Source organism: Symphalangus syndactylus, chromosome 12, assembly GCF_028878055.3.
Source record: "Symphalangus syndactylus isolate Jambi chromosome 12, NHGRI_mSymSyn1-v2.1_pri, whole genome shotgun sequence".
NCBI classification, from domain to species: Eukaryota; Metazoa; Chordata; class Mammalia; order Primates; family Hylobatidae; genus Symphalangus; species Symphalangus syndactylus.
This window is the reverse complement of record NC_072441.2, coordinates 21,727,587-21,751,969: the sequence shown is the minus strand read 5'-3', so window position 1 is coordinate 21,751,969 and position 24,383 is coordinate 21,727,587. Positions and strand designations below refer to the sequence as shown.

General features: G+C 39.9%; 1 protein-coding gene and 1 non-coding gene across 11 annotated transcripts; one reads left to right on the top strand and one right to left on the bottom strand.

Moving 5' to 3' along the window:
• Positions 1 to 3,915: 3,915 nt before the first annotated feature.
• SERBP1 (SERPINE1 mRNA binding protein 1) lies at positions 3,916 to 24,131 on the top strand. Of its 10 annotated transcripts, none has more exons than XM_063625308.1 (9): positions 4,010 to 4,146; positions 4,493 to 5,189; positions 8,880 to 9,030; positions 9,952 to 10,092; positions 10,212 to 10,283; positions 10,850 to 10,972; positions 15,026 to 15,203; positions 19,861 to 20,034; positions 21,924 to 24,131. In XM_063625308.1, the coding sequence occupies exons 2-9, from the start codon at positions 4,688 to 4,690 to the stop codon at positions 21,978 to 21,980; spliced, it is 1,398 nt and encodes a 465-aa protein (XP_063481378.1). In that variant the 5' UTR covers positions 4,010 to 4,146; positions 4,493 to 4,687; the 3' UTR covers positions 21,981 to 24,131. The 10 variants fall into 10 exon arrangements, with proteins under 10 accessions (XP_063481381.1, XP_063481378.1, XP_063481376.1 ...); XM_063625306.1 differs by having other exon boundaries at positions 10,194 to 10,283; XM_063625313.1 differs by having other exon boundaries at positions 4,076 to 4,146; positions 10,895 to 10,972.
• On the bottom strand, positions 17,893 to 17,994 carry LOC134734983 (U6 spliceosomal RNA). The gene has a single exon (XR_010117850.1). It is a non-coding gene; the product is annotated as a U6 spliceosomal RNA (small nuclear RNA).
• Positions 24,132 to 24,383: the final 252 nt, after the last annotated feature.

Below are 24,383 nucleotides of genomic sequence, written 5' to 3'. Positions count from 1 at the left end.
AAAAAAAGTAGTGATAAATGGTACAACATGCATGAACGTTGAAAACATTGTGATAAATGAAAGAAGCCAGTTACAAAAGACCACTCATTATAAGATTCCATTTATATGAAATGTCCAGAATAGGCAAATCTATGAGACAGAAAGTAAATTAGTGACTGCCTAGGGCTGGGGGTAGAAGGAATGAGGAATGACTGCTAATGGGTATAGTTTTCTTTCAGGGGTGACAAAAATGCTCTAAAATTAGATAGTGGTGATGGCTGCACAACCCCGTGAATATACTAAAAACCATTAACTGGTATCCTTTAGGTGGGTGAATTATCTAGCACATGAATTATATCTCTATATAGCTATTTTCTCCCTATGTTTTTTTTTTTTTTGAAGAGCATAACACAGAAAAAAAAAAAGGAAGTTTAGAACCAAGAAGCTCAACTTTCAAAGTGAGTTTGAGGTGGAAAAAGGAGTGTAATATTTCTATTTTTAGCTTTGATTTTCTAACCTTAGCACGAGCCTAGACTTGCAATATTATATTTAGCATTCCATTGTCAGACATAGGGGATTTGTCCTTTTCTTCACAAGGACCACCTTTAGTGGTTTTGTTTTAAAAATACATTATATATTGAATACTCTAAAAATTAGTCTATTTACATTGATGTGATGCCTACATCCAGTGTCCCCAAACTGTTAGAATAGTTTGATTTTGCTACATATGGTAGCAATGTAAAGATGAAGGACTTTTTCCTCTTCCATGTTAACACTGGGTGCCCAGGCTGTAAGGTCAGACTGCCACTCTTTCAGTCAATGTGAATTTGGGAGGGGCACTTAACCTCAGGCTCCCTATCTATAAAAAGGGGATAGAGGTAGTAATACTTTTTACCTCATAATGTCATTCTGAAAATTAAAGGATATAATGCATGTAAAGTATTTAATACTTAGCAGTGTCTAGTGCATAATAAATGCTCAAACTGTAGTACAGTAGGCCCGGTGCAGTGGCTCACACCTGTAATTCCAACACTTTGGGAGGCCAAGATGGGTGGACCACTTGAGGTCAGGCGTTCAAGACCAACCTGGCCAACATGGTGAAACCCTGTCTAAATACAAAATTTTAGCTAAATACAAAAATTTAGCCGGGTGCGGTGGCACAGGCCTGTAATCCCAGCTACTCTGGAGGCTGAGGCAGGAGAATCACCTGAACATGGGTACAAAAAAAAGTAGTACAGCAATTGTTAGTTATTACTACTATTTGTAGCAACAATAACAGGGGGTTGAGATTATTAAGAAATGAATGAAAGCAGATTATAATGTGGCTGAGAATTGAGTACTGTATTAGCATCATGAAAGTAAATGAAGGCAGGAAGGAAGGAAATATAATACTGTTTCTCCATTTTGTTAACATTAGGCAACTATATCGGATATTTAATCATGGTTTTCAGCATTTATTGCTAGAAAACCCTTGTAGATAAGACTGTGAAGTTTCATGAATATTTTTCAGAGAAGAAGATGTGATTCAAATATTGCTACAGAGATGACATTTGAGGCCACATGTCTACTCAGTGATATCGTCTGACACTTGTTGCTTTTATAAATCATTTCTTTAATTTGAATAATAGTGTCTTCCAGGAAATTTCTCGTCCCTTGAGGTTTATTTGGCTGATGTTCTCCTATTGAGAGTAGCAAGAACTTTTAGATATTTTAATATTTAATATTAAGAAATTAATATTTCAACTTTGTAGAATAAAGGAAACTTAGTTATAAAATAACGATTGAGAGATGTAAAAGACCACCTTGAGCTTTATTTGTATACTTTAAAAATGGGCTTTAAAACTTTTTGGAAATATAGAAGATTCTCCCCTTTTCTCCAAATGCTTATTCATAACATTTTTATGTAATCTTAATAGGTAAATTCTCTGAAGAGCATAAATGAACCTCATAAATTCATAGCCAGAAAATTCCTCTACACGTAGCTTATTTTCAAATATTCTTATTGTAATAATGCTTGGCGGTCACGAAGATCTGTTTGGGCAAACCAGAAATCTGTAATGGAGGAGAAAAATGAATAACAACAGGCCTGCCCCACCCCCCAGATTGTGGCAGGAGTAGTTAACTTACTTAAGCTCTTTGTTTTCATTTTCTTAATCTTAAAACAGGAGTAATAACTTTTTTTTTGCGGGGGGGAGGTATGGAGTAATAACTTTCTTATAGAGTTGATGTAAGGTTTAAAGGAGATCACATATGTAAAGTGCACAAAGCACACACTAAAACATCACGTTTTAGTATGAATATTGTTACTGTGGCCGTGGCCAGAAAGAGGTAAGAAGAGGAGCTTTCACAGATGTCTCAAAGATGCAGATGGTCTCAAAGATGCAACAGCCCGTGAAGAGAGAGAATCTGTCAAAATGTGGACAACAGGTGCTGGAGAGGATGTGGAGAAATAGGAACACTTTTACACTGTTGGTGGGACTGTAAACTAGTTCAACCATTGTGGAAGTCAGTGTGGCGATTCCTCAGGGATCTCGAACTAGAAATACCATTTGACCCAGCCATCCCATTACTGGGTATATACCCAAAGGACTATAAATCATGCTGCTATAAAGACACATGCACACGTATGTTTATTGCGGTACTATTCACAATAGCAAAGAGTTGGAACCAACCCAAATGTCCAACAACGATAGACTGGATTAAGAAAATGTGGCACATATACACCATGGAATACTATGCAGCCATAAAAAATGATGAGTTCGTGTCCTTTGTAGGGACATGGATGAAACTGGAAAACATCATTCTCAGTAAACTATCGCAAGGACAAAAAACCAAACACCGCATGTTCTCACTCATAGGTGGGAATTGAACAATGAGAACTCATGGACACAGGAAGGGGAACATCACGCTCCGGGGACTGTTGTGGGGTGGGGGGAGGGGGGAGGGACAGCATTAGGAGATACACCTAATGCTAAATGACGAATTAATGGGTGCAGGAAATCAACATGGCACATGGATACATATGTAACAAACCTGCACATTGTGCACATGTACCCTAAAACCCTAAAGTATAATAAAAAAAAAAAAAAAAAAAAAAACCTGCTCTTTGGAGTCAGAAAAAAAAAAAAAAAATGTGGAGATCTTCTACATTGCACTTGAGCTATTTCAAAAAGGTGGGAAGAGTATGGTCAAAAGCTCCTTGTCTGGTAGGTGCCACAGAGCCAGAGCCTGTGGAAGGGAGGATGAGATAGGGGGTGTGTTTGAGGTTGGGCGGGGGGCGTGTAGGACTGAGGCAGCAGGGAAATAAGTGACTGAGGAACAGGGGAGGATTGAGAAACAAGAAAACCAGGAGGCTTGCTGCCACATGTATGTAATATGACTCGTGTCTTCTATTTTCCCTGCTAAGGAATTGATTTAAAATCTGCTCGGAAATGGATGATTACATTCCACCATGTTACATACCCTGACATGTAACAATGTTTAAATTATATCGGAAATGTAAAAATTGGACTGCTTTCATCAGGGCAGAGTCTGAATTAAAGAGCTGATGTCCAGTCTCCTAGTGTCACTAGCACTTACAGAGGTGTGAATTTGGTAAATCATTTAATCTCTTAGGTGGTTTCAGCATTTGTGAAAAGAGGCAAACTATTTGCCTGACAAAATGTTCAGCTCAAGGTTATTCATAGCTCCTGCCAAATAAGCGATGCATTTGCTATTTTGTGTTAACGGAAAAGAACCTAAAAAATTACGATATATTTAAACACGGTGCTACCAAATGTGCTTGAATACGCAAATTGTATTCTTTTAATGAATTTTAATATTCTCAACTAGCATTAATGCCGTCCTTATTAAGTATTGACTTCAATATTTCCCTCCCCTCACCGCAACTCCTAGCACACATGCACTCGAAATGTTCTAAAATGTTCTGTATTGAGCGCATGTGACTAACACCACAGCCACCTAAGCCCTGACTTGCCGGACAAGAACGGACAATTAATTGGAATGACTGTAACAGCGTTTCTATCAACAGTGCTTCCTGGAGGCTTGCCCCGCGTCTAGCGCTGCACCGTCAGGAGTTAACCACTCCTACGACACCGGCCGCCACACGCTGAGAAGCCCGGGAGAGACGCGCCACGCTCCCATGTGATCGTTTCACTTGTCTTTTTGGTTAGTTCTGCTACCCTAGTTCATGCCCCCGTGAGAGGAAACGTATTTCCCCTCACATGAGACAGAAGAGCCCCGATTCACCGCGCAGGCTGACGGAGGGCCGGCCACTCCAGCAACTGAGCAGCGCGGTCTTGGCACAGGCAGGGTCCAGCCTACCCGCGGCCGGCGCGGCGCCTCAGCAACACCCCCTCCCCCGGAAGTTTGTGCGTCTCAGATGTAAGGTCTGGGAGTCACCTTGACCCTCCTGGAGCGGTGGGGAAAGTTAGCCCTGAGCCCGAGGGGGCGTGAGTGAAACCAAAGAGCACTTTCGCGAGTCAGTTACGCCGTCACATTTTTTTGGTTTCAGGGTAGCTGAAGACCTAGAGAGTTTAAGGGTGGCCAGAGCAGGTGGCAGGACTCCGCCCACCACCACGCTTCCCTTCCTTCAGCTCGCACGCTTCACTCCCTTCGTGGGGTCCCGCCTCTCAGGCGAGCGCGAAGAGTTGTCGCGCGGTTCATCCTGGGAATTGTAGTCCAGACGCAGAGAGTCGCCTCAGGAGAAATGACTCTGGCCTACGTACCCCACAGTGCCTTGCGGCGCTGGCCGCTCCCGGATGTGTGCCTGGCGCCGGAAGAGAAGACGGCCCCCCTCTCTCGGCCCGGCCATCTTGTGGGAAGAGCTGAAGCAGGCGCTCTTGGCTCGGCGCGGCCCGCTGCAATCCGTGGAGGAACGCGCCGCCGAGCCACCATCATGCCTGGGCACTTACAGGAAGGCTTCGGCTGCGTGGTCACCAACCGATTCGACCAGTTATTTGACGACGAATCGGACCCCTTCGAGGTGCTGAAGGCAGCGGAGAACAAGAAAAAAGAAGCCGGCGGCGGCGGCGTTGGGGGCCCAGGGGCCAAGAGCGCAGCTCAGGCCGCGGCCCAGACCAACTCCAACGCGGCAGGCAAACAGCTGCGCAAGGAGTCCCAGAAAGACCGCAAGAACCCGCTGCCCCCCAGCGTTGGCGTGGTTGACAAGAAAGAGGAGACGCAGCCGCCCGTGGCGCTTAAGAAAGAAGGTAAAGCAGGGGCAGAATGTGGGGGAGACTGGGATGGAGGGAAGGAGCGAGGGGGCTGCCGGCTGCCACTTGTTTCTGGAGCTCCGACGGTCCGCGGGAGACTTTGCCGCCTATTTTTTCACGTTTCTTCACGCGACAAAAGCCAGGTCCTGCGAAGGTGCCAGGAGCGTGGTAGCCCCAAGTTCAAGCCACCGCCGGCGAGGTTCTCGGAGCCACCCCTTCCCGCCTCAGGTTGTGAGCAGAGGAGCGTGGTCGGAGATGAGCTGCTCCTCGAGCGCGCTCGGGGTCCTGGGAGGCTGTTGCCTTCCCGCCGGATTCCTTGGCGGGCGAGCGCATGGACTGAGGTGCGGGGAAGCCGGCCGCTCACCGAAGCTTTCCGTAGTTACGGAGGAGCTTGGGGTCCACCGCTGCTTCCTGCGCAGAGCTGCTCCTTTTGAGGTGCTGTTGTTTCAGGCTCCTGTCCTGCCATCTTGTCCCACGACGGCGCGGAGTGTCCCCGCTGAAAAGCAGGGTGTCGTTCCAGGCCGTCAGACGTGTGGAGTAAGCTGCAGTTTGGGGTGCAGCATGTCCCTTATTGTTTCTCCTCCACCTCTCAACTGTTAGGACTTTCTCATAACTTGCTGGGGTGAGTTGAGCCGTTGGGAAATGGAGGAGTTTGGCCACACTCGATTAAGCAGGAGCGGGAATTATGAATGAAGACTAGTGATTGCAGGACATCCCGAGGAACGTCCTCGAGTCACGATCCTCTCTCTCGACTCCCCAAACTGAATCTTCCACGTGGTGGGGTCTGGGCCCCGTGGGTGAAGTGAGTGCAGAGGCTGTCACAGCGTTAGTCGCAGCAGAACTCTTTAGAGTTTGCGCCTTTTTTTCCCCCCACACGTGCGTGAAGCATGGTCAGAGTTTCACTGGCGGTTCATAGTTGCTTCCAGGGCACGGTGAGTTTCACAGGATTGTCCTGATTTTTGCATTCTCGTTACCAGTTTGTGGCGGGTGAAAAAGAAAAAGAGCAAGTAGTTCAGAGATAAGAACGTGCATGATCAGTGGCAAGCAGGTGTCGGACCTAAGGTCTGCATCTTGAAAGCTGCATTTATATGTTGAAAGTTGAAATTACCCCTTTCTGCCACGTGCTTCTCTGAAAGGAGTTGTTTCTCGTTAGCTTTAGTTGAATTCTGTAACATTCAACTAATTTTAAAAATCAAAACAATTTTCTCGTCGTAGGATTTGTTTTAGGAGGGTTTTTTTTTTGTTTTTCTTTTTTTTTGAGGACTTTTGTGAGGCTTGGAATGAAGAACCTCGGTCCTAAGGTGGTGAATAAAAGAAAATAATTAATTCTTGTGGTAAAATTATAGGTTGAGGAAAAATACAGTTGGAGTAATAGAAAGCATGTTCATCACTTAGGCCAAGTATCTCTTCAGCCAGTTAAGCTTTATGGCAATCTAGCACAATTAAATAAATCATTTAATTCGTGTGTTAAGTAACGCTGACTGGTGTAATTATTTAAACTATGCTTAAGCTTAAGAAAGTACAAGAAAAAGTTGAATCTGACGAGTAATGTGTACCAGTTAGATGTGTTCACTCATTTTGAATGTTCAAAACATGAAGCATGGTTTAAATGCCTGAGTTATTTTGATCATGAAGCCCATCTATGAAATAAGCTCTTACCTGAAAAGTAGTATTTTAAGTTACAAATGTGGGGAATGATTTCATGAAGTTAGAACCAAGACTTAAGTTCACCATTCAATAAGTCTTTCCATGGGAAAACTATTCCATGTTAGCAATCGGCATTTTCCTTAGGTCAGTATTTCAGAGCACTCTTATTAAGTTGCATAAAATACAAGCATGTAAAATACAGGAAAAGTGTTGACTGGACAATACCCGTTTTGAGATTCTACTGTCATATTCACTGGGAATAAATCTGTAAACAAAGTCGCTGGAAGGTTAACCTGATTGTGTTCTGTGATTTTGCTAACACATCATGACATAATGCTTGACATACTTTAGACAGATATTTAATATTTATGTTTTATGAATTAATTTTGTAGATTCTCTTGCCCATTTGAAGAACTTGAGAATTGACAGCAGAATATCATTGAGAGTGTAGACCAGGGATTTTCTAAAAAAGAATGAATGCCTTGAAACTAGTGCAGTTAGTGAGCTTGGAAATTATGGATAAGTATATCAAAAGAAGCTTGCATTTTTAAATGTCAGTCTTTTTCATTAGATGAGTTTAATACATTTTTAAGATTCTGTAAACTTGATATTGGGTGGGGACGCCAACTATTGTTCACTTGGGTGTGTTTGGCTTGGATATTATTGCAAGGACTGGCTCCATAACTCCACCCCAGTAAACTTCATTACTGATGACATTTATTTAAATACCTTGGTGTAAGGTCTAATATTTGTAGTCTATCTTGAGTATTTGCAGGGAATGGACTTCAAAATTCTATTGAAGAGATTGATAGTTCTGTTTGGCTCCAGTTACAGGCAGTAGAACAACTGGGTGTGTCCTGATGGTGTTCTGCTTTCTTAGAAAGAACCAAAGTGAAGCAGCTTAAGGTCTTGTAAAACCAATTCCTCACCTGCTTTATGACTTTGTCGGAAATTGGGAATTAGAGCATACCGACAATCTTAAAGTCATTAATTTAACCATCTATTGATCCTCATGGGCACCAGTAATTTAAATTGGTTGCCTTTGTGGGGTTTCAGACATTACAGGAAAAAAGTAGTAAAGGGGGAAATTAGTAAATGCTTCAGCTATCACTTAGTGTCACAAGTTTCTTATTTCTTACATATTGCTTAAAAGGAGTCTTAACGTGTGTGTGTTTGGTTTTTAAAGATTCTTTGAAAATAAAGATAGTTGTTAGGGCATATTTTTTAGAGGACTCTCTCCATGCATAATAAGTAACTGTTTCCTAACGTGGAAGTACTTAGGGATGTGGGAGTGTGTACAAACATATATACACTTATATGCTATAAATTTTTAAACTTTAACAGGGAAAGATGGCCCTTTTTGTGTGCCTGTAGCTAAGAAGACCAAAAGATGACACTTTTTCTGGTTAAATGGCTGTTTTAAACTGAGGTGATGTTCTTTAATTAACCTAAATGCCATATTTTCCTTTCAGATTTGTAATTTCATAGAATTATGAGTCTTAACTGCATTTTTTTCAGATTAGATAGAATAACATAGTGTGGCCTTCACTTTTGTGAGGGGCCATATCTAGTGAGAGTGTTGATTTGCTTGGTTATTTATGAATGGCTGCTGGTATTTTCTTTGGTATTTTAAAAGCCAAAATGTATTGCTTGCCTAAAATTTTTTAAATTTAAAACTTTTTATTAAGAGACTGGTATCTTGGAAAGTGACGGGAATAATGGTTGCCCAAATGATTTCCAAGTCAGTTATAGAAAATGCTTTTGAGGGGGAGAACTTGGCAAACTAAATAGAAGTTTAAAACAAATTTATTGTTTTTATTTTATTTATGTATTTAGTCGGTGATATGGATTGGAAGGTTTATTGTCTTTAAATGGCAGTTTTCTTAAGGTACTTTGTTACACATTAGAGTTGCCCAGTGTTTGCTTTTTTCCAACAGGAAACGGTAGTGGATTGGAAGAGAAGCAGCTTTTGACAGTCCAGGCCTAAACTTTTTGGATTGCAAAAATAATTTGCTCATGCAGGTTATCTTATTGTTTTAGGAATAAGACGAGTTGGAAGAAGACCTGATCAACAACTTCAGGGTGAAGGGAAAATAATTGATAGAAGACCAGAAAGGCGACCACCTCGTGAACGAAGATTCGAAAAGCCACTTGAAGAAAAGGGTGAAGGAGGCGAATTTTCAGTTGATAGGTAAGTTGTTTTTTGTTTTTGAGCCAGGTCTAGCTCAAACTAGGTCTAACGTGTAGGCTGGAGTGCAGTGGTGCAAGCTTAGCTCACTACAGCCTCTGCTTCCTGGGCTCAGGCGATCCTCTCATCTCAGTCTCCTCCTGAGTAATGGACTACAAGGTCACGCCACCACACTTTGCTGATTTTTTTGTAGAGCTGAGGTCTCACTATATATATTGCATTGGTTGGTCTTGAGCTCCTGTGCTCAAGCTATCCTCCTGCAGTATTGGGATTACAAGCGTGAACCAAAAGTCTTCATATTTTGTTAACTTTATGGAGTCACATCTTAATGTTAAGCTATAAATTGGGCCTAATTGCCAGGTAGCAGTCTAGCTAATTGTTTCTCTTAGTTTTTCACAGAAACATCTGTATGTGTGCATTGTTAAGTTTTAGATCTTTGGGTAACGGTTCAAACTTAGGTCTCTTGTAATGGAAACACTTTGTTGAATTGATAACCAATTTCTTTTTCTTGCTCTCTCCAGATACAGAGTTAAGAGGAAAATACTGTTAGTTGAAGGAAAATACTGTTGGTTTATTGTTTATAGCAAAATAAATTACTTATGCAAGTTAGATGTGTTTAATTTTTAAGTGTATTGGTAAATAGTGATGGACTGGATTAGATGTGCAATGAATAGCAGTGGAAAAGTATAGGGTGCACTGGTAGTAATGCTTTAGAGTGCTAAAATAGTTTTCTTTTTCTGGGAGGCTGTCTTGTTCTGGTTTCCTTTATGTTTAGAAATAGACTATTTTGAATTTTCTGAAGCGTATGTATTTAACTGTTGGTTTTTGAGCCAGTAAACATGTTCTCTATTTTTGATCTTTTGGGTGAATTTTCTCATTTCTTCTGGAAACCATTGAAGTATAATTTATTTGTTTGTATTATAGACCGATTATTGACCGACCTATTCGGGGTCGTGGTGGTCTTGGAAGAGGTCGAGGGGGCCGTGGACGTGGAATGGGCCGAGGAGATGGATTTGATTCTCGTGGCAAACGTGAATTTGATAGGCATAGTGGAAGTGATAGATCGTAAGTCTTACTGGTTTTTATTTTACTTTAATATTTTAATCTAATAAACAAACTTTGAATTTCTAGAACTAAAGAGTATTATGTTAACTCAGTTTTGTTAGTTCTTTTTCACATTACAGTGGCCTGAAGCACGAGGACAAACGTGGAGGTAGCGGATCTCACAACTGGGGAACTGTCAAAGACGAATTAACGTTGGTATTCTGATTTTTTAAAAAATTCTGTACCTAACTAGAGGTTAATCCATACCTCTGTCAAATTTTACTTGTCTCTGAGATAAGAGTGAATGCTCTCCTCTGAGAGTTACTGTATTACAAGATAATGTCTTATGGGATGGGTTTGGGTTATAGTGTTGAATGACCGGTTTTTTATACTTCGATATATTTGTTACTCATTTTTTTTTCCCCATATGTATTTGTAGCTTTTCCTGGAACCCCACAATAAGGTTATTTGGGTATTCTGATTATCTTAGTGTCCTTAATAGTTCCTGTTCTAGCTTTTAACTTTGTTGTCATTACAAAATTTGATAAGCTAGTAAAGCTTCATTTTATAATTAACTGCCTTGTTCTGTTACTTTTTAAGTATGAAGTATATGAACTAACTAAACAGTTTATATTGTTTACTTTTCGTCTTCTTCTGGGGAGTGTATTTAGTAGGAAAGGAGTTAGAGAATGTGAGGGCTTATGGTATTTTTGTATGAAGAACTTTTCAGCTACATGTAAATGGACCTAGATGCCTTTCTTTTTCTTTCTTTCCTTAGAGAGTCCCCCAAATACATTCAGAAACAAATATCTTATAATTACAGTGACTTGGATCAATCAAATGTGACTGAGGAAACACCTGAAGGTGAAGAACATCATCCAGTGGCAGACACTGAAAATAAGTAAGTGGTTTTACGTGTAATAGTAATGACCCCGAATTGAAAGCACTGGAGTTTTACCAATAAGATAACCCATAGATTTAATGCTGTTACTTGATGGCTTTTTGTTTTTGACAAGGGAGACTTATTGTACCCTCATCCCTCAAAGAGTATTTAAAAGAATGCTTTTTTTTTTTCTTTTTTTAATAGAGACAGGGTCTCATTATATTGCCTAGGCAGGTCTCGAATTCCTGGGCTCAAGCGTTCCTCCTGCCTTGGCCTCCCAAAGTGCTGGGATTACAGGCATGAGCCACTGCACCCAGCCCTTAAAAGAGTGCTTTATGTGTATATATTTGACTCTAATGCTTTGAAAAATAGAATATTTTAATGTGGTTATTTCTGTTCGATTAGTCATTTTACCATTGTCATAAAACCGTACAAATTTTACTTTGAGATAGTTAAAACTAGAAAATGTGGCCATTTTAAGATTAGTTCTATCTTGAAGTTATTTCCAATGTAGAATTTGGAACATAGCATTACTGGCCTGTTTTTAAATGTATGAAGAGAGCAAAGATCAGAGTATGTTATTCACTATCATTTTTTTTTTCTTTTTTTGAGACAAGGTTTCATTCTGTTGCCCAGGCTGGAGTGCAGTAGAGTGATCTTGGCTCACTGCACCCTCCGCCTCCTGGGCTCAAATGATCGTTCCACTTCAGCCTCCTAAGTAGCTGGGACTACAGGTGCCTGCCACCAGGCCCGGCTAATTTTTGTATTTTTAGTAGAGACAGGGTTTCACCATTTTGCCCAGGCTGGTCTTCAACTCCTGAGCTCAGGCAAGCCATCCACCTTGGCCTCCCAAAGTGCTGGGATTACAGGCGGGAGCCACCTTGCTTGGCCCTTCACTAACTTTTTTTTTTTTTTTGGTGAGATGGAGTTCACTCTTGTTGCTTAGGCTGGAGTGTAGTGGCGCTATCGGCTCACTGCAACCTCCGCCTCTTGGGTTCAAGTGATTCTCCTGCCTCAGCCTCCAGAGCAGCTGGGATTACAGGCACCCGCCACGATGCCTGGTTAATTTTTTTAAATTTTTTAGACTAGCTGGCCAGGCTGGTCTGGAACTCCTGACCTCGGTGATCCACCCTCCTTGGCTTCCCAAAGTGCTGGGATTACAGGCGTGAGCCACCACACCCGGCCTTTCACTAGCTTTTAAAATTACATGGTTTTTTTTGTTTTGTTTTGTTTTGTTTTGTTTTTGAGACATTCTCTCTCTGTTGCCCAGGCTGAAGTACAGTGGCCCTATCTCAGCTCACTGCAACCTCCGCCCCCTGGGTTCAAACGATTCTTCTGCCTCAGCCTCCTGAGTAACTGGAATTACAGGCGTACATCACCACGCCCAGCAAATTTTTTGTATTTTTAGTAAAGACAGGATTTCACCATGTTGGCCAGGCTGGTCTCGAACTCCTGACCTCAGGTGATGCGTCTGCCTTGGCCTTCCAAAGTGCTGGGATTATGGGCACGAGCCATTGCACCTGACCTAAAATCATGTTTACTTTGCCAGTTATTTGTTACAGTATTGTGGTTTAAAGTCTTGGATTACGGGTTATTTAGGACAGTGATTCCTAATCAGAAGCATATTCAAGTTAGTTTGGGGTTGGGAGGGGCAGATGCTTTCTAAACTTTTTCTTTTTTCTTTTCTTTTTTTTTTTTTTTTTTTTTTTTTTTTGAGATGGAGTTTTGCTCTTGTTGCCCATGCTGGAGTGCAATGGCGTGATCTCGGCTCACTGCAACCTCTGCCTCCAGGGTTCAAGCAATTCTCCTGCCTCAGCTCCTGAGTAGCTGGGATTACAGGCATGTGCCACCAGGCCCGGCTAATTTTGTATTTTTAGTAGAGACGGGGTTTCTCCATGTTGGTCAGGCTGATCTTGAACTCTGACCTCAGGTGATCCGCCCTCCTCGGCCTCCCAAAGTGCTGGGATTACAGGTGTGAGCCGCCGCACCTTAAACTTTTTCTTTTCTTCAGGAAGAATTTGCTCGTACGGTGAGCACTGTTAATGATGGGAGTATCATATTCCGTGGATTTGTTGGGATAAGGAAAAATGATATACTGTTGGAGGGAGTAGATAAAAATACATGGTATTGGGTGATGTTTTGAACTTGGTAATAAAAATCTATGCAAAACTATAATGGAATCATAATTTTGCATGATAAACAATGAAATTGTGATTGGTGCCTTAACAAATGAACCCTATGCAACGTTAAGTTTCTCATAGTGGTCAACACAACTTTTTTTTGTTTGTTTTCTTTGAGACGCCATCTCCTGTCTCCCATGCTAGGGTGCAGTGGCGCGATTTTGGCCATTCTGAAGTTCAAGCGATTCTCCTGCCTTAGCCTCCCGAGTACTGGGACTACAGGCATGCTCCACCATGCCCGGCTAATTTTTGTATTTTCAGTAGAGACATGGTTACATCATGTTGGCCAGGCTGGTCTTGAACTCCTGGCCTCAAGTGATCCTTCCGCCTTGGCCTCCCAAAATGCTGGGATTACAGGTGTGAGCCACTGCGTCCAACCACAACTGTTTAATAGAGCCCATGTTCAATCACTCAGAGTGATCTGCAAAGATTATAACTGTTTACCAAAAGGTACTAATGTATTGATAGGCTATTGGTAGCAAATCCTTAGCGCAGTGCCCAGGGGTGAAATTGAGGGTGTTTGGTTTAAAGAAAATAATTATCCATCACATTAGGACAGTCTCTAATCTTACTCCAGAGTAGGGGAGAATCTGGGCATAGCATATGGAAGTATAAATTTAAGAAAGACAACATTGGCTGACTTTGTTTAACTAACTTATATATAGCTTCCAGAGCTTCTGTTTGGTTTTTATTTAATCCTTGCAGTAATTCCTGAAAGGTAGGTGTCATGCCTCCATGATATGATAAAAGGTGTGCTAAGTTCTGTTCCTGGCTGTGTCATAACATATGGGTAACCAGGACGTTTTTTTATATTCTTAGATTTCTCATCTGTAAAATGACTAGGTGGACTCAGTACCCAAGATCCCAAGATCCTGTCAATTCAATATAAACTTGCTCTAGGAAGTTTTGTTTTTTTTTTTTTTTTTTTTTTTTTTGCAGCATAAATGTAACTGGAGGAACTTTGAAGATAGCATTTGTCAAACAGTAAAGGGCAGCATCCAGGGAGATATTTGAGCTCTAAGGCTAACTGAATCACCTGCTATCTTTGGAAAGAAGCAGGGCTCCCCAAATAGCAAATGACTTGTTTGGTGACAATTGCAAATTGAGATTATACTAAAATAATGGATCCTTAGGCCTGTGCTTTGTTTCTGTAAAAAGAGGAAAGGATCATATTCTATAGTTATGACCTGAGAATTATATTTGGAAATAAATGGTTTAGTATTAAATAATGAAACCAGTGTGTGTTTGTGGATAGTTCTATTAGTAGTGAATCCATGGCCTCCTTTCCATATACAGGTTGGTTTGAAAATTGGAGTGTAAGGATTTTAGGATTTGTAGAAACACGGCTATCGTTTTGATTTGCTCTAAGTGCTAGTTGCTGAAACAAAGCATAGAGGAACAGTTCTTTTATATTCCAAAATTTGAACCCTGGTTGCTGACAGACATCCTAGAGGATTACCTTCTTGTGTGTTATTAAGAGTTACATATTGTGGGAATTATGGAAATTAAAAATGTGGTTTAGGAGAAGATAGGCTGAGGATTTTACATAAGAGGGTAGTTTTTAAACAAGGTAGTGTTTTTAAGAAATGTATATTTTAGTATTGGTAAAGCCAGTTCTAGATTGTATTACTGATAAATGATCATTTAAGAGTTCATAAGTATGAATTCCACATTCCTTACTTGTCTATACTGTAGTCAGCAAACACTGAATTCCTGGTCTCTACCAAGTTGCTTAGTTACATAGGAAACTAGGATACCCTCATCCTTGGATAATCTTTCTCTAAAAGATTACAAGGTTAACTTTCTTAATTAAAATCATAAATTTGAAATACTTTCAAAGTAAATGATATCAGCTCTCTACCAGGTATAAAACTTGAAAACCTTTTCACAGGGAGAATGAAGTTGAAGAGGTAAAAGAGGAGGGTCCAAAAGAGATGACTTTGGATGAGTGGAAGGCTATTCAAAATAAGGACCGGGCAAAAGTAGAATTTAATATCCGAAAACCAAATGAAGGTGCTGATGGGCAGTGGAAGAAGGGATTTGTTCTTCATAAATCAAAGAGTGAAGAGGTAAAACTAAGTTTTGTTGTGTTTGAAAATGTTCAGATGTGACTTGAATTGTATTTATAATTTTTGTTTTAAAATTTCAACGTGGGTTATTTGTCTATAAAAAAAGCTTTACATAGGATCATTTGGGGCAGATAATTTGTTTTATAAGGAAAATAAACTGTATTATCACATATTCTAAGAAATTTAGTCCTTTGATCAATTCATAATGATATTTTATGTGGTAGAGTTGCTTTTTCCTAAAAAGCTGTTAGTGGAGTATCGTGTAATTATTGGTGTTCAGAAATACGATAGTTCTTTTCAAAGTTGTGGTTGTATTTTTGAAATCTTGCCAAATGGGATCATTAAAGGGTTGTGGTATTATGGTGTTAGGTTGAAATCTTGACATTTTCATATGGTTTAACCTAAAATGTAAGTGACTTCATTTAGAATTCAACTTTTGAAACTGTCTGCCTATACCATATATAATGGCCAGGACACTCAGTAAATGGTAATATGCATTTTGTCTAAGGAATGACGGCTTTGAAAACCAAAGTATATGTGGGTTTTACTTGAGAAACATGGAAACTAGTGAAAATACAGTTGACTTGTTGAACAACATGAGGGTGCTAGGGGCACTGACCCCGCAGATCAATGCACATGTAACCTTTGACTCTTCCAAAACTTAACTACTAATAACCTGTTGACTGAAAGTCTTAGTGATAACATAACCAGTTAACGCATTTTGTATGTTGCGTATTATATACTGTTTTTACAGTAAAGTAAGCTAAATAAAATGTTGAGAAAATATATTTACTGTTCATTAAGTGGAACTGGATCATCACAAAGGTCTTTATTTTGGATAGAAAGAAAAGGGGTTGGGCTTGCTTGTCTCAAGACTGACAGAGGCAGAATGTTCAAAGCCAAGTTGTTCAAGGGTCAGCTGTATTAGAGTAAGTCACATTGATGGCTTTTGATTTGGTAGCTTCTGTTTAAGCTTGGGGGTGTGTTCTTAGAGGAATGTTTCAGTGCCACTTCCTGTTTGGCTTTAAAAACTCATACAAGCCCTAACTATATTATTTCTTCTCCTAAATTCATTTTGTCTATCAGCTTCCTTTAACCTTTTGACATTTGTGTTTGATTTATTCATATCATAAATTGGGCTGTGCCAGAAATCCAGACTGTGAGTTTTATCATCCTAAGGTAAAGTTAAATTAAAATATTGTGAGGGCAAACCCTTTCAATAAGGTATTAGTTATTTTTATTTTTTTTGAGACAGAGTCTGGCTCTGTCGCCCAGGCTGGAATGCAGTGGCACCATCTCTGCTTACCACAACCTCCACCTCCCGATTCAAACAGTTCTTGTGTCTCAGCCTCCTCAGTAGCTGGGATTACGGACACTCGCCACCACGCCCGGATAATGTTTGTATTTTTAGTAGGGATGAGGTTTCATCATGTTGGCCAGGCTGGTCTTGAACTCCTGGCCTCAGTGATCCACCTGCCTCAGCCTCCCAAAGTGCTGGGATTGTAGACGTGTGCCACCATGCCCAGCCGATAAGCATAATTTTTTAAACTGCAAAATGGCTATAAGACAAACTTGGAAACATTTTAAAATAAAATGGAGGTTAAAAAGATTAAAAGTTTTTTTTAGGTTTAGAACATTTACTCCATATGAATAGTAAATGAGGACATTGTCTTTTTTAAGTCCTGTAGAAAAAAAACTGCATTAGAACACGTGGTTTCGGCCAGGCGCAGTGGCTCACGCCTGTAATCCCAGCACTTTTGGGAGACTGAGGCGGGCGGATCACCTGAGGTCGGGAGTTAAAGACCAGTCTGACCAACATGGAGAAACCCCGTCTCTACTAAAGATACAAAATTAGCCTGGTGTGGTGGTGCATTCCTGTAATCCCAGCTACTCAGGAGGCTGAGGCAGGAGAATCACTTGAACCTGAGAGGCAGAGGTTGCAGTGAGCTGAGATCACACCACTGCACTCCAGCCTGGGCGACAGAGCAAGACTCTCAAAAAAAAAAAAAAAAAAAAAAGACAAACTCTTTAACTTTCACATATCTTCATTCTCGTGACAAATGTGAGGTAGTTAAGGGGAAGGAAGAAACTATTTACAAATGGAGGACCGTGTTACCGTGTTATTGACAGAGCTCAGAGTTTCTGTTTTCTGCTTCTCATTCTGAGTGCTCTAGAAAAAAGGTCGGACACAGTGGCTTACACCTGTAATCCCAGCACTTTGGGAGGCTGAGGCGGGCAGATTGTTGAGTTGAAAGTTTGAGACCAGCCTGGGCAAGATGGCAAAACCCTGTTTCTACAAAAAATATAAAAATTATCTGGATGTGGTTGCACGCACCTGTGGTCTCAGTTACCTGGGAGGCTGAGGTGGGAGAGGATCACTTGAGCCCAGGAGGCAGAGGTTGCAGTGAGCCAAGATTGCATCACTGCATTCCAACCTAGTTGACGGAGCAAGACTGTCTCAAAAAAAAAAAAAGAGGAAAAAAGAAAAGGATCCCCCCCCCCCACCCCCTGCCCTGACTTTATCCCAGTACAGTTTCTTGTTGTCTGCAGGGCCAGGTATCGTTCCAGGACCCAGAGATACTAAAATTTTCAGATGCTCAAGTCCATTATATAAAATGGCATAGTATCTGCATATAGCCTAAACACATTTTCCCTATACTTTATTTTTTATTGTTTCTATTTTTTAATTTAAAATATAGAACAATTTACAGTTTTGCGTGTCATCCTTGTGGGGATCATGCTAATCTTTGTGTTGTTCCACTTTTAGTATATATGCTGCCAAAGTGAGCACTCCCTCATACACTTTGAGACAAGGTCTTGCTCTGTCATGTAGGCTGGAATGCAGTAGCATGGTCCCAGCTTACTGCAGCCTCAGCCTCCCCGTGCTCAAGCGATCCTTCTAGCTCAGCCTTCTGAGTAGCTGGAACTACACACCTGTGCCAACTCCTGGACTCAAGCAGCTGTTCTGCCTATGTCTCCCAGAGTGCTGGGATTACAAGTGTCAGCCACCACACCTGGCCTACTTTTTATTGTTATATGGTTGGTTGGATTTATTTTTTTCTGAATATTTTCGATCTGTGGTTTGCAATAAATTGAAAGCATTGGTTTGAAATAGCAAACATTTAAAAATCACACAATTAGTATATATAATTGATTCTAATTTGCTGGTGTTTTGTGAATTTGTTTTTATGTTTCTAGCCTCCTTTAAAATTTGTATTAGAACATTCTGTTGCCTTACAGTGTGTTGGTGTGGTACAAAGGAGTGACATTTAATACTAGTATGAGTTGATGTAAGGGGTGAAAACATGGATAAAAACACAAAAATTTATTTGTACTTTAAAGGCTAGTTATTAACAGCTGTAATATTTTTTAAGTTGAGTCTAATGGAATTGTAATAGTACAAGTTCTAATGAAAGAACAAAATGTTCTTTATCCCTTTGGAAAAGATTTCTTACATGTATTTAGGAAAAGAAAGCTGTACTTTCAAGTCTTATAAGCACAGTTTTCAATTACAAGATTAAAACCCATCCCAAGCGTACAAGAAGACATCAGGATGGAGCAGTGTAGAATTGTCTGGCTTACTGCTTTTTTCCCCCAGGCTGGGTCATGTATCTTAAACACAAATAGAAAAGAGGATCTGGATTTCACAAACATGACTTCATTTTTAAGAAGTTTCTAGCTGGGCATGGTGGCTCATGCCTGTAGTCCCAGCACTTTGGAAGGCCAAGGCCAGCGGATCGCTTGAGCCTAGGAGTTTGAGACCAGCCTGAGCAACACTGCGAAAACCTGTCTATAAAAAATACAAAAAAAAATTAGCCAGGCGTCATGGCATGTGCCTATAGTCCTAGCTACCTGGGAGGCCGAGGTGGGAGGATCGCTTGAGCCTGGGAGGTGGAGGTTGCAATAAACCCAGATTGTGCCACTGCACTCCAGCCTGGGTGACAGAGCGAGACCCTGTCTCAAAAAAAGGTTCCTGTGACACATTTAAGGTGTGATTTTATTTGTGCATAGCTTTACAAGATTCCCCTCTTTATGTAAAGTGTGTAGTGTTACACTTGAATTTGTAGCTCTCCAATTTGTGTAGAAAAACATAGTGGTTGTATATTAACAGAAAATGCTTCTGAGAAATTTATATGTAATAAGATCTTTACCCTAGTTGTAGTTGGAAGAGTGTAGAACAGAGGTTTTCGAGTGTTCTTTTTAACTTCAATGTTAGTGCTAGTAGTAACCTTATATGTCATCTCTCCAGAGGTCTTCATCAAGGATTCACATTGGAGTCCTGATCTGAAGGGCATATTTAAAATGTACTTGTCCAGATTTCACTGCTAAAGATGATGATTCAGTAGGTCTAGGATGGGCTTCAGCCATTTGGGTTGACTGTGATAGCATACATATCTTTAGTTGAGGACTGCCGATATTACCTGCAGTTTTGAGATGGCGAAAAGTGAAGGAAATTCTTCCTCCGGGATCACTATAGCTGAGCCCTAGCTTGTTAACCTGTGGAGGCACTGAGACATTTGTTCACTGAAAGTACAGTTTGGATTTTTGGTTTTTTTTTTGTTTTGTTTTGTTTTTTTTAGAAGAAAGCTCATTATTTAGAAATTTTGCAATGTTACTTTTCTACCAATAACCCAATCATCTTCACTTACATTTTTAGGCTCATGCTGAAGATTCGGTTATGGACCATCATTTCCGGAAGCCGGCAAATGATATAACGTCTCAGCTGGAGATCAATTTTGGAGACCTTGGCCGCCCAGGACGTGGCGGCAGGGGAGGACGAGGTGGACGTGGGCGTGGTGGCCGCCCAAACCGTGGCAGCAGGACCGACAAGGTAATTTAAGACTTTCTTTTCCTTTTAGATAATTTAAGGACCTCTTGTAAGTCACTGGCTGGGTCAGACTTATAAGTCACTTTTGGGAACATAAGAAGTAGAAGTAGTAGCAGTGTCTTTAAGAAACCGCATGTTAGGTTATATTTTTGTTTAAAGCACTTAAATGCCTTTTTGTGTAGTGCTGTTAGTGGTGTTAAGTTACCACCCTTTTGAGTTCTTCCTAGGTGCCGGTCGTGGTGCTGGGCTAGGCATTTTTTGTACTTAATGTTGTTTAATTCTTGTTACTGTGATGACAGTCTCATTTTCCAGATGAGAAAATTCTGGTATAGTGAATCAGGTTAACTCTTGGCCTTTGCTAAGGCTTAGCTGAAAACCAATCTGTTCACTTTGATAATTCCTAACTGCTTTTTAGGTCTCCACTTAATAACCATTGTGTTCCTTGTATAATTCCTCTTGTGACACTCATGATTGTTGACACTTTTTTCTTTTACTAGACTCTTCTGTGAGAGCTGGGATTCATTTTTGGCTTCCTTTCTATAATCTCTCCAGTGCCTTGAACAGTATGTGGCACAAAACAAGTTCTTAGAGAAATATTTTGATGAATTCCCAAGTAATTGATAGATATGAACTCAGATCTGATGCTTGGAAACAACCATAATGTCCTCCTAAATTCTCAACACCTTACACAACAATTTGGGGACCCACCTGCTTGATTGAGTCTGTTTTTGGTGATTTTAAGGGTAACATCATTGCTGTGTAATGATACTTTGTTCCTCCAAGACCAATCTTTTTTTTTTTTTTTTTTTTTTTAAGGTGGTGGTTGTGTTTATGGGCTTTTCCCATACTTTCTTTTTTTATTTTAGTTCTGTTATTTATACTTTAGGCTATAAAGAGCAGTTTGGACTCCTTTTTTCAGACTTTTAACCTTGATGGTTATTGCTACTTAAATATTAGTTTCTTAGCATGCTTTCACATTGATGCCATTCTTATTTAGCAAGTGGAAAAAGCATAAGAATACTGAACAATGCGAATTCACATACATAATTGCTTGTGAATCTACTCGTATGGTTTATTGGAAAAAGTAAAACAACTGGGCTGGGCGCACTGGCTCACGCCTGTAATCCCAGTACTTGGGAGGTCGGGGTGAACAGATCACCTGAGGTTGGGAATTTGAGACCAGCCTGGCCAACATTGTGAAACCCTGTCTCATTAGCTGGGTGTGGTGGTACACCACTGTAACCTAGCTACTTGGGAGGCTGAGGCACAAGAATCACCTGAACCCAGGAGGTGGAGATTGCAGTGAACTGAGATTATGCTACTGCACTCCATCCTGGGCAACAGAGTAAGACTGTCTCCAAAAAAAAGAGAAAAAGAAAACAACCCATCCTATTACTCTGGAATGAAAATAGATCTTGGTAGAAGTTTAGACAGGGCTCATTGCAAATATATGCAATTTTTTTCTGATCCATAATTTTGTCTTGATACATTTTACCTAGAATTTTAATAGTAGGCTTTTTTTTTTTTGCGATGGAGTCTCACTCTGTTGCCCACGCTGGAGTGCAGTGGCACAGTCTCGGCTCACTGCAACCCTCGCCTCCTAGGTTCAAGTGATTCTCCTGCCTTAGCCTCTTGAGTAGCTGGGATCACAGGTGCCCGCCACCACACCCAGCTAATTGTTTATATTTTTAGTAGAGACAGGGTATCACCATGTTGGCCAGGCTGGTCTCAAAACTCCTGACCTCAGGTGATCCACCCGCCTTGGCCTCCCAAAGTGCTGGGATTACAGGTGTGAGCCACCGTGCCTGGCCAACAGTAAGATTTTTTTAGAGTTCTGTCTTAATGTAGACACTAGCTAACAATGTAATTTAATTTTGGTTTTTCTTTTTCAGTCAAGTGCTTCTGCTCCTGATGTGGATGACCCAGAGGCATTCCCAGCTCTGGCTTAACTGGATGCCATAAGACAACCCTGGTTCCTTTGTGAACCCTTCTGTTCAAAGCTTTTGCATGCTTAAGGATTCCAAACGACTAAGAAATTAAAAAAAAAAAAAAGACTGTCATTCATACCATTCACACCTAAAGACTGAATTTTATCTGTTTTAAAAATGAACTTCTCTCGCTACACAGAAGTAACAAATATGGTAGTCAGTTTTGTATTTAGAAATGTATTGGTAGCAGGGATGTTTTCATAATTTTCAGAGATTATGCATTCTTCATGAATACTTTTGTATTGCTGCTTGCAAATATGCATTTCCAAACTTGAAATATAGGTGTGAACAGTGTGTACCAGTTTAAAGCTTTCACTTCATTTGTGTTTTTTAATTAAGGATTTAGAAGTTCCCCCAATTACAAACTGGTTTTAAATATTGGACATACTGGTTTTAATACCTGCTTTGCATATTCACACATGGTCAACTGGGACATGTTAAACTTTGATTCGTCAAATTTTATGCTGTGTGGAATACTAACTATATGTATTTTAACTTAGTTTTAATATTTTCATTTTTGGGGAAAAATCTTTTTTCACTTCTCATAATAGCTGTTATATATATATGCTAAATCTTTATATACAGAAATATCAGTACTTGAACAAATTCAAAGCACATTTGGTTTATTAACCCTTGCTCCTTGCATGGCTCATTAGGTTCAAATTATAACTGATTTACATTTTCAGCTATATTTACTTTTTAAATGCGTGAGTTTCCCATTTTAAAATCTAAACTAGACATCTTAATTGGTGAAAGTTATTTAAACTACTTATTGTTGGTAGGCACATCCTGTCAAGTGAAGTAGTTTTATAGGTATGGGTTTTTTCTCCCCCTCCACCAGGGTGGGTGGAATAAGTTGATTTGGCCAATGTGTAATATTTAAACTGTTCTGTAAAATAAGTGGCCATTTGGTATGATTTCTGTGTGTGAAAGGTCCCAAAATCAAAATGGTACATCCATAATCAGCAACCATTTAACCCTTCCTTGTTCTAAAACAAAAACCAAAGGGCACTGGTTGGTAGGGTGAGGCAGGGGAGTATTTTAATTTTTGGAATTTGGGAAGCAGACAGCTTTACTTTGTAAGGTTGGAACAGCAGCACTATACATGAAATATAAACCAAAAACCTTTACTGTTTCTAAATTTCCTAGATTGCTATTATTTGGTTGTAAGTTGAGTATTCCACAGAAAGTGGTAATTATCTCTTCTCTCTTCCTCCATTAGAAAATTAGGTTAATAATGGATTCCTATAATGGGAGCATCACCACTTATTAAAACACACATAGAATGATGAATAAAAAAAGTTTTCTAGGATTGTCTTTTATTCTGCCACATTTATTGATAAACAGTGAAGGAATTTTAAAAAAATTTTTAAGAATCGTTTGTCATGTCATTTTTAGAAATGTTCTGCCTGTATGTGATAATGTCCTGTTTTAAAAGTATTGGGCATCTTCAATCTTAAACATTTCTATTTAGCTGATTGATTCTCACATATACTTCTAAAAGAAATTTTATGTTATAAGAGTTACTTTTTGGATAAGAGTTATTAATCTCAGTTACCTACTATTCTGACATTTTAGGAAGGAGGTAATTGTTTTTAAATGATGGATAAACTTGTGCTGGTGTTTTGGATCTTATGATGCTGAGCATGTTCTGCACTGGTGCTAATGTCTAATATAATTTTATGTTTACACACATACGTGCTACCCAGAGATTAATTTAGTCCATATGAACTATTGACCCCTCTTGAGACGGCAACATACGCACTCCTAAATCAGTGTGTTTAGACTTTTCAAGTATCTAACTCATTTCCAAACATGTACCATGTTTTATAAACCTCTTGATTTCCAGCAACATACTATAGAAAACACCTGCTACTCAAGACACAACTTCTTCTCAGTGTCATCCATTGCTGTCGTGAGAGACAACATAGCAATATCTGGTATGTTGCAAGCTTTCAAGATAGCCTGAACTTAAAAAGTTGGTGCATTAGTTGTATCTGATGGATATAAATTTGCCTCCTAGTTCACTTTGTGTCAAGAGCTAAAACTGTGAACCTAACTTTCTCTTATTGGTGGGTAATAACTGAAAATAAAGATTTATTTTCATGCTCACTTCTTAAAAGTCATAAAAACAATCAAATAGGATCATGTTTATTGTCATGTGTTTCCTGGTTTCTGACCTGTGTGCACACCCCTGTGTGTTTATAATTTTAAAATTGAATTTTATATGGTGTTTTTATTTGCTAAAAACTAGGCTGTTGAATCACATTTGGGAAGGGTACTTACCTTAATGACTAATGACTTAATTGGAAAAGTTGAATTCTTGTAAAATACAAAATCCAAGGACTTCTTGGATTTAATCTA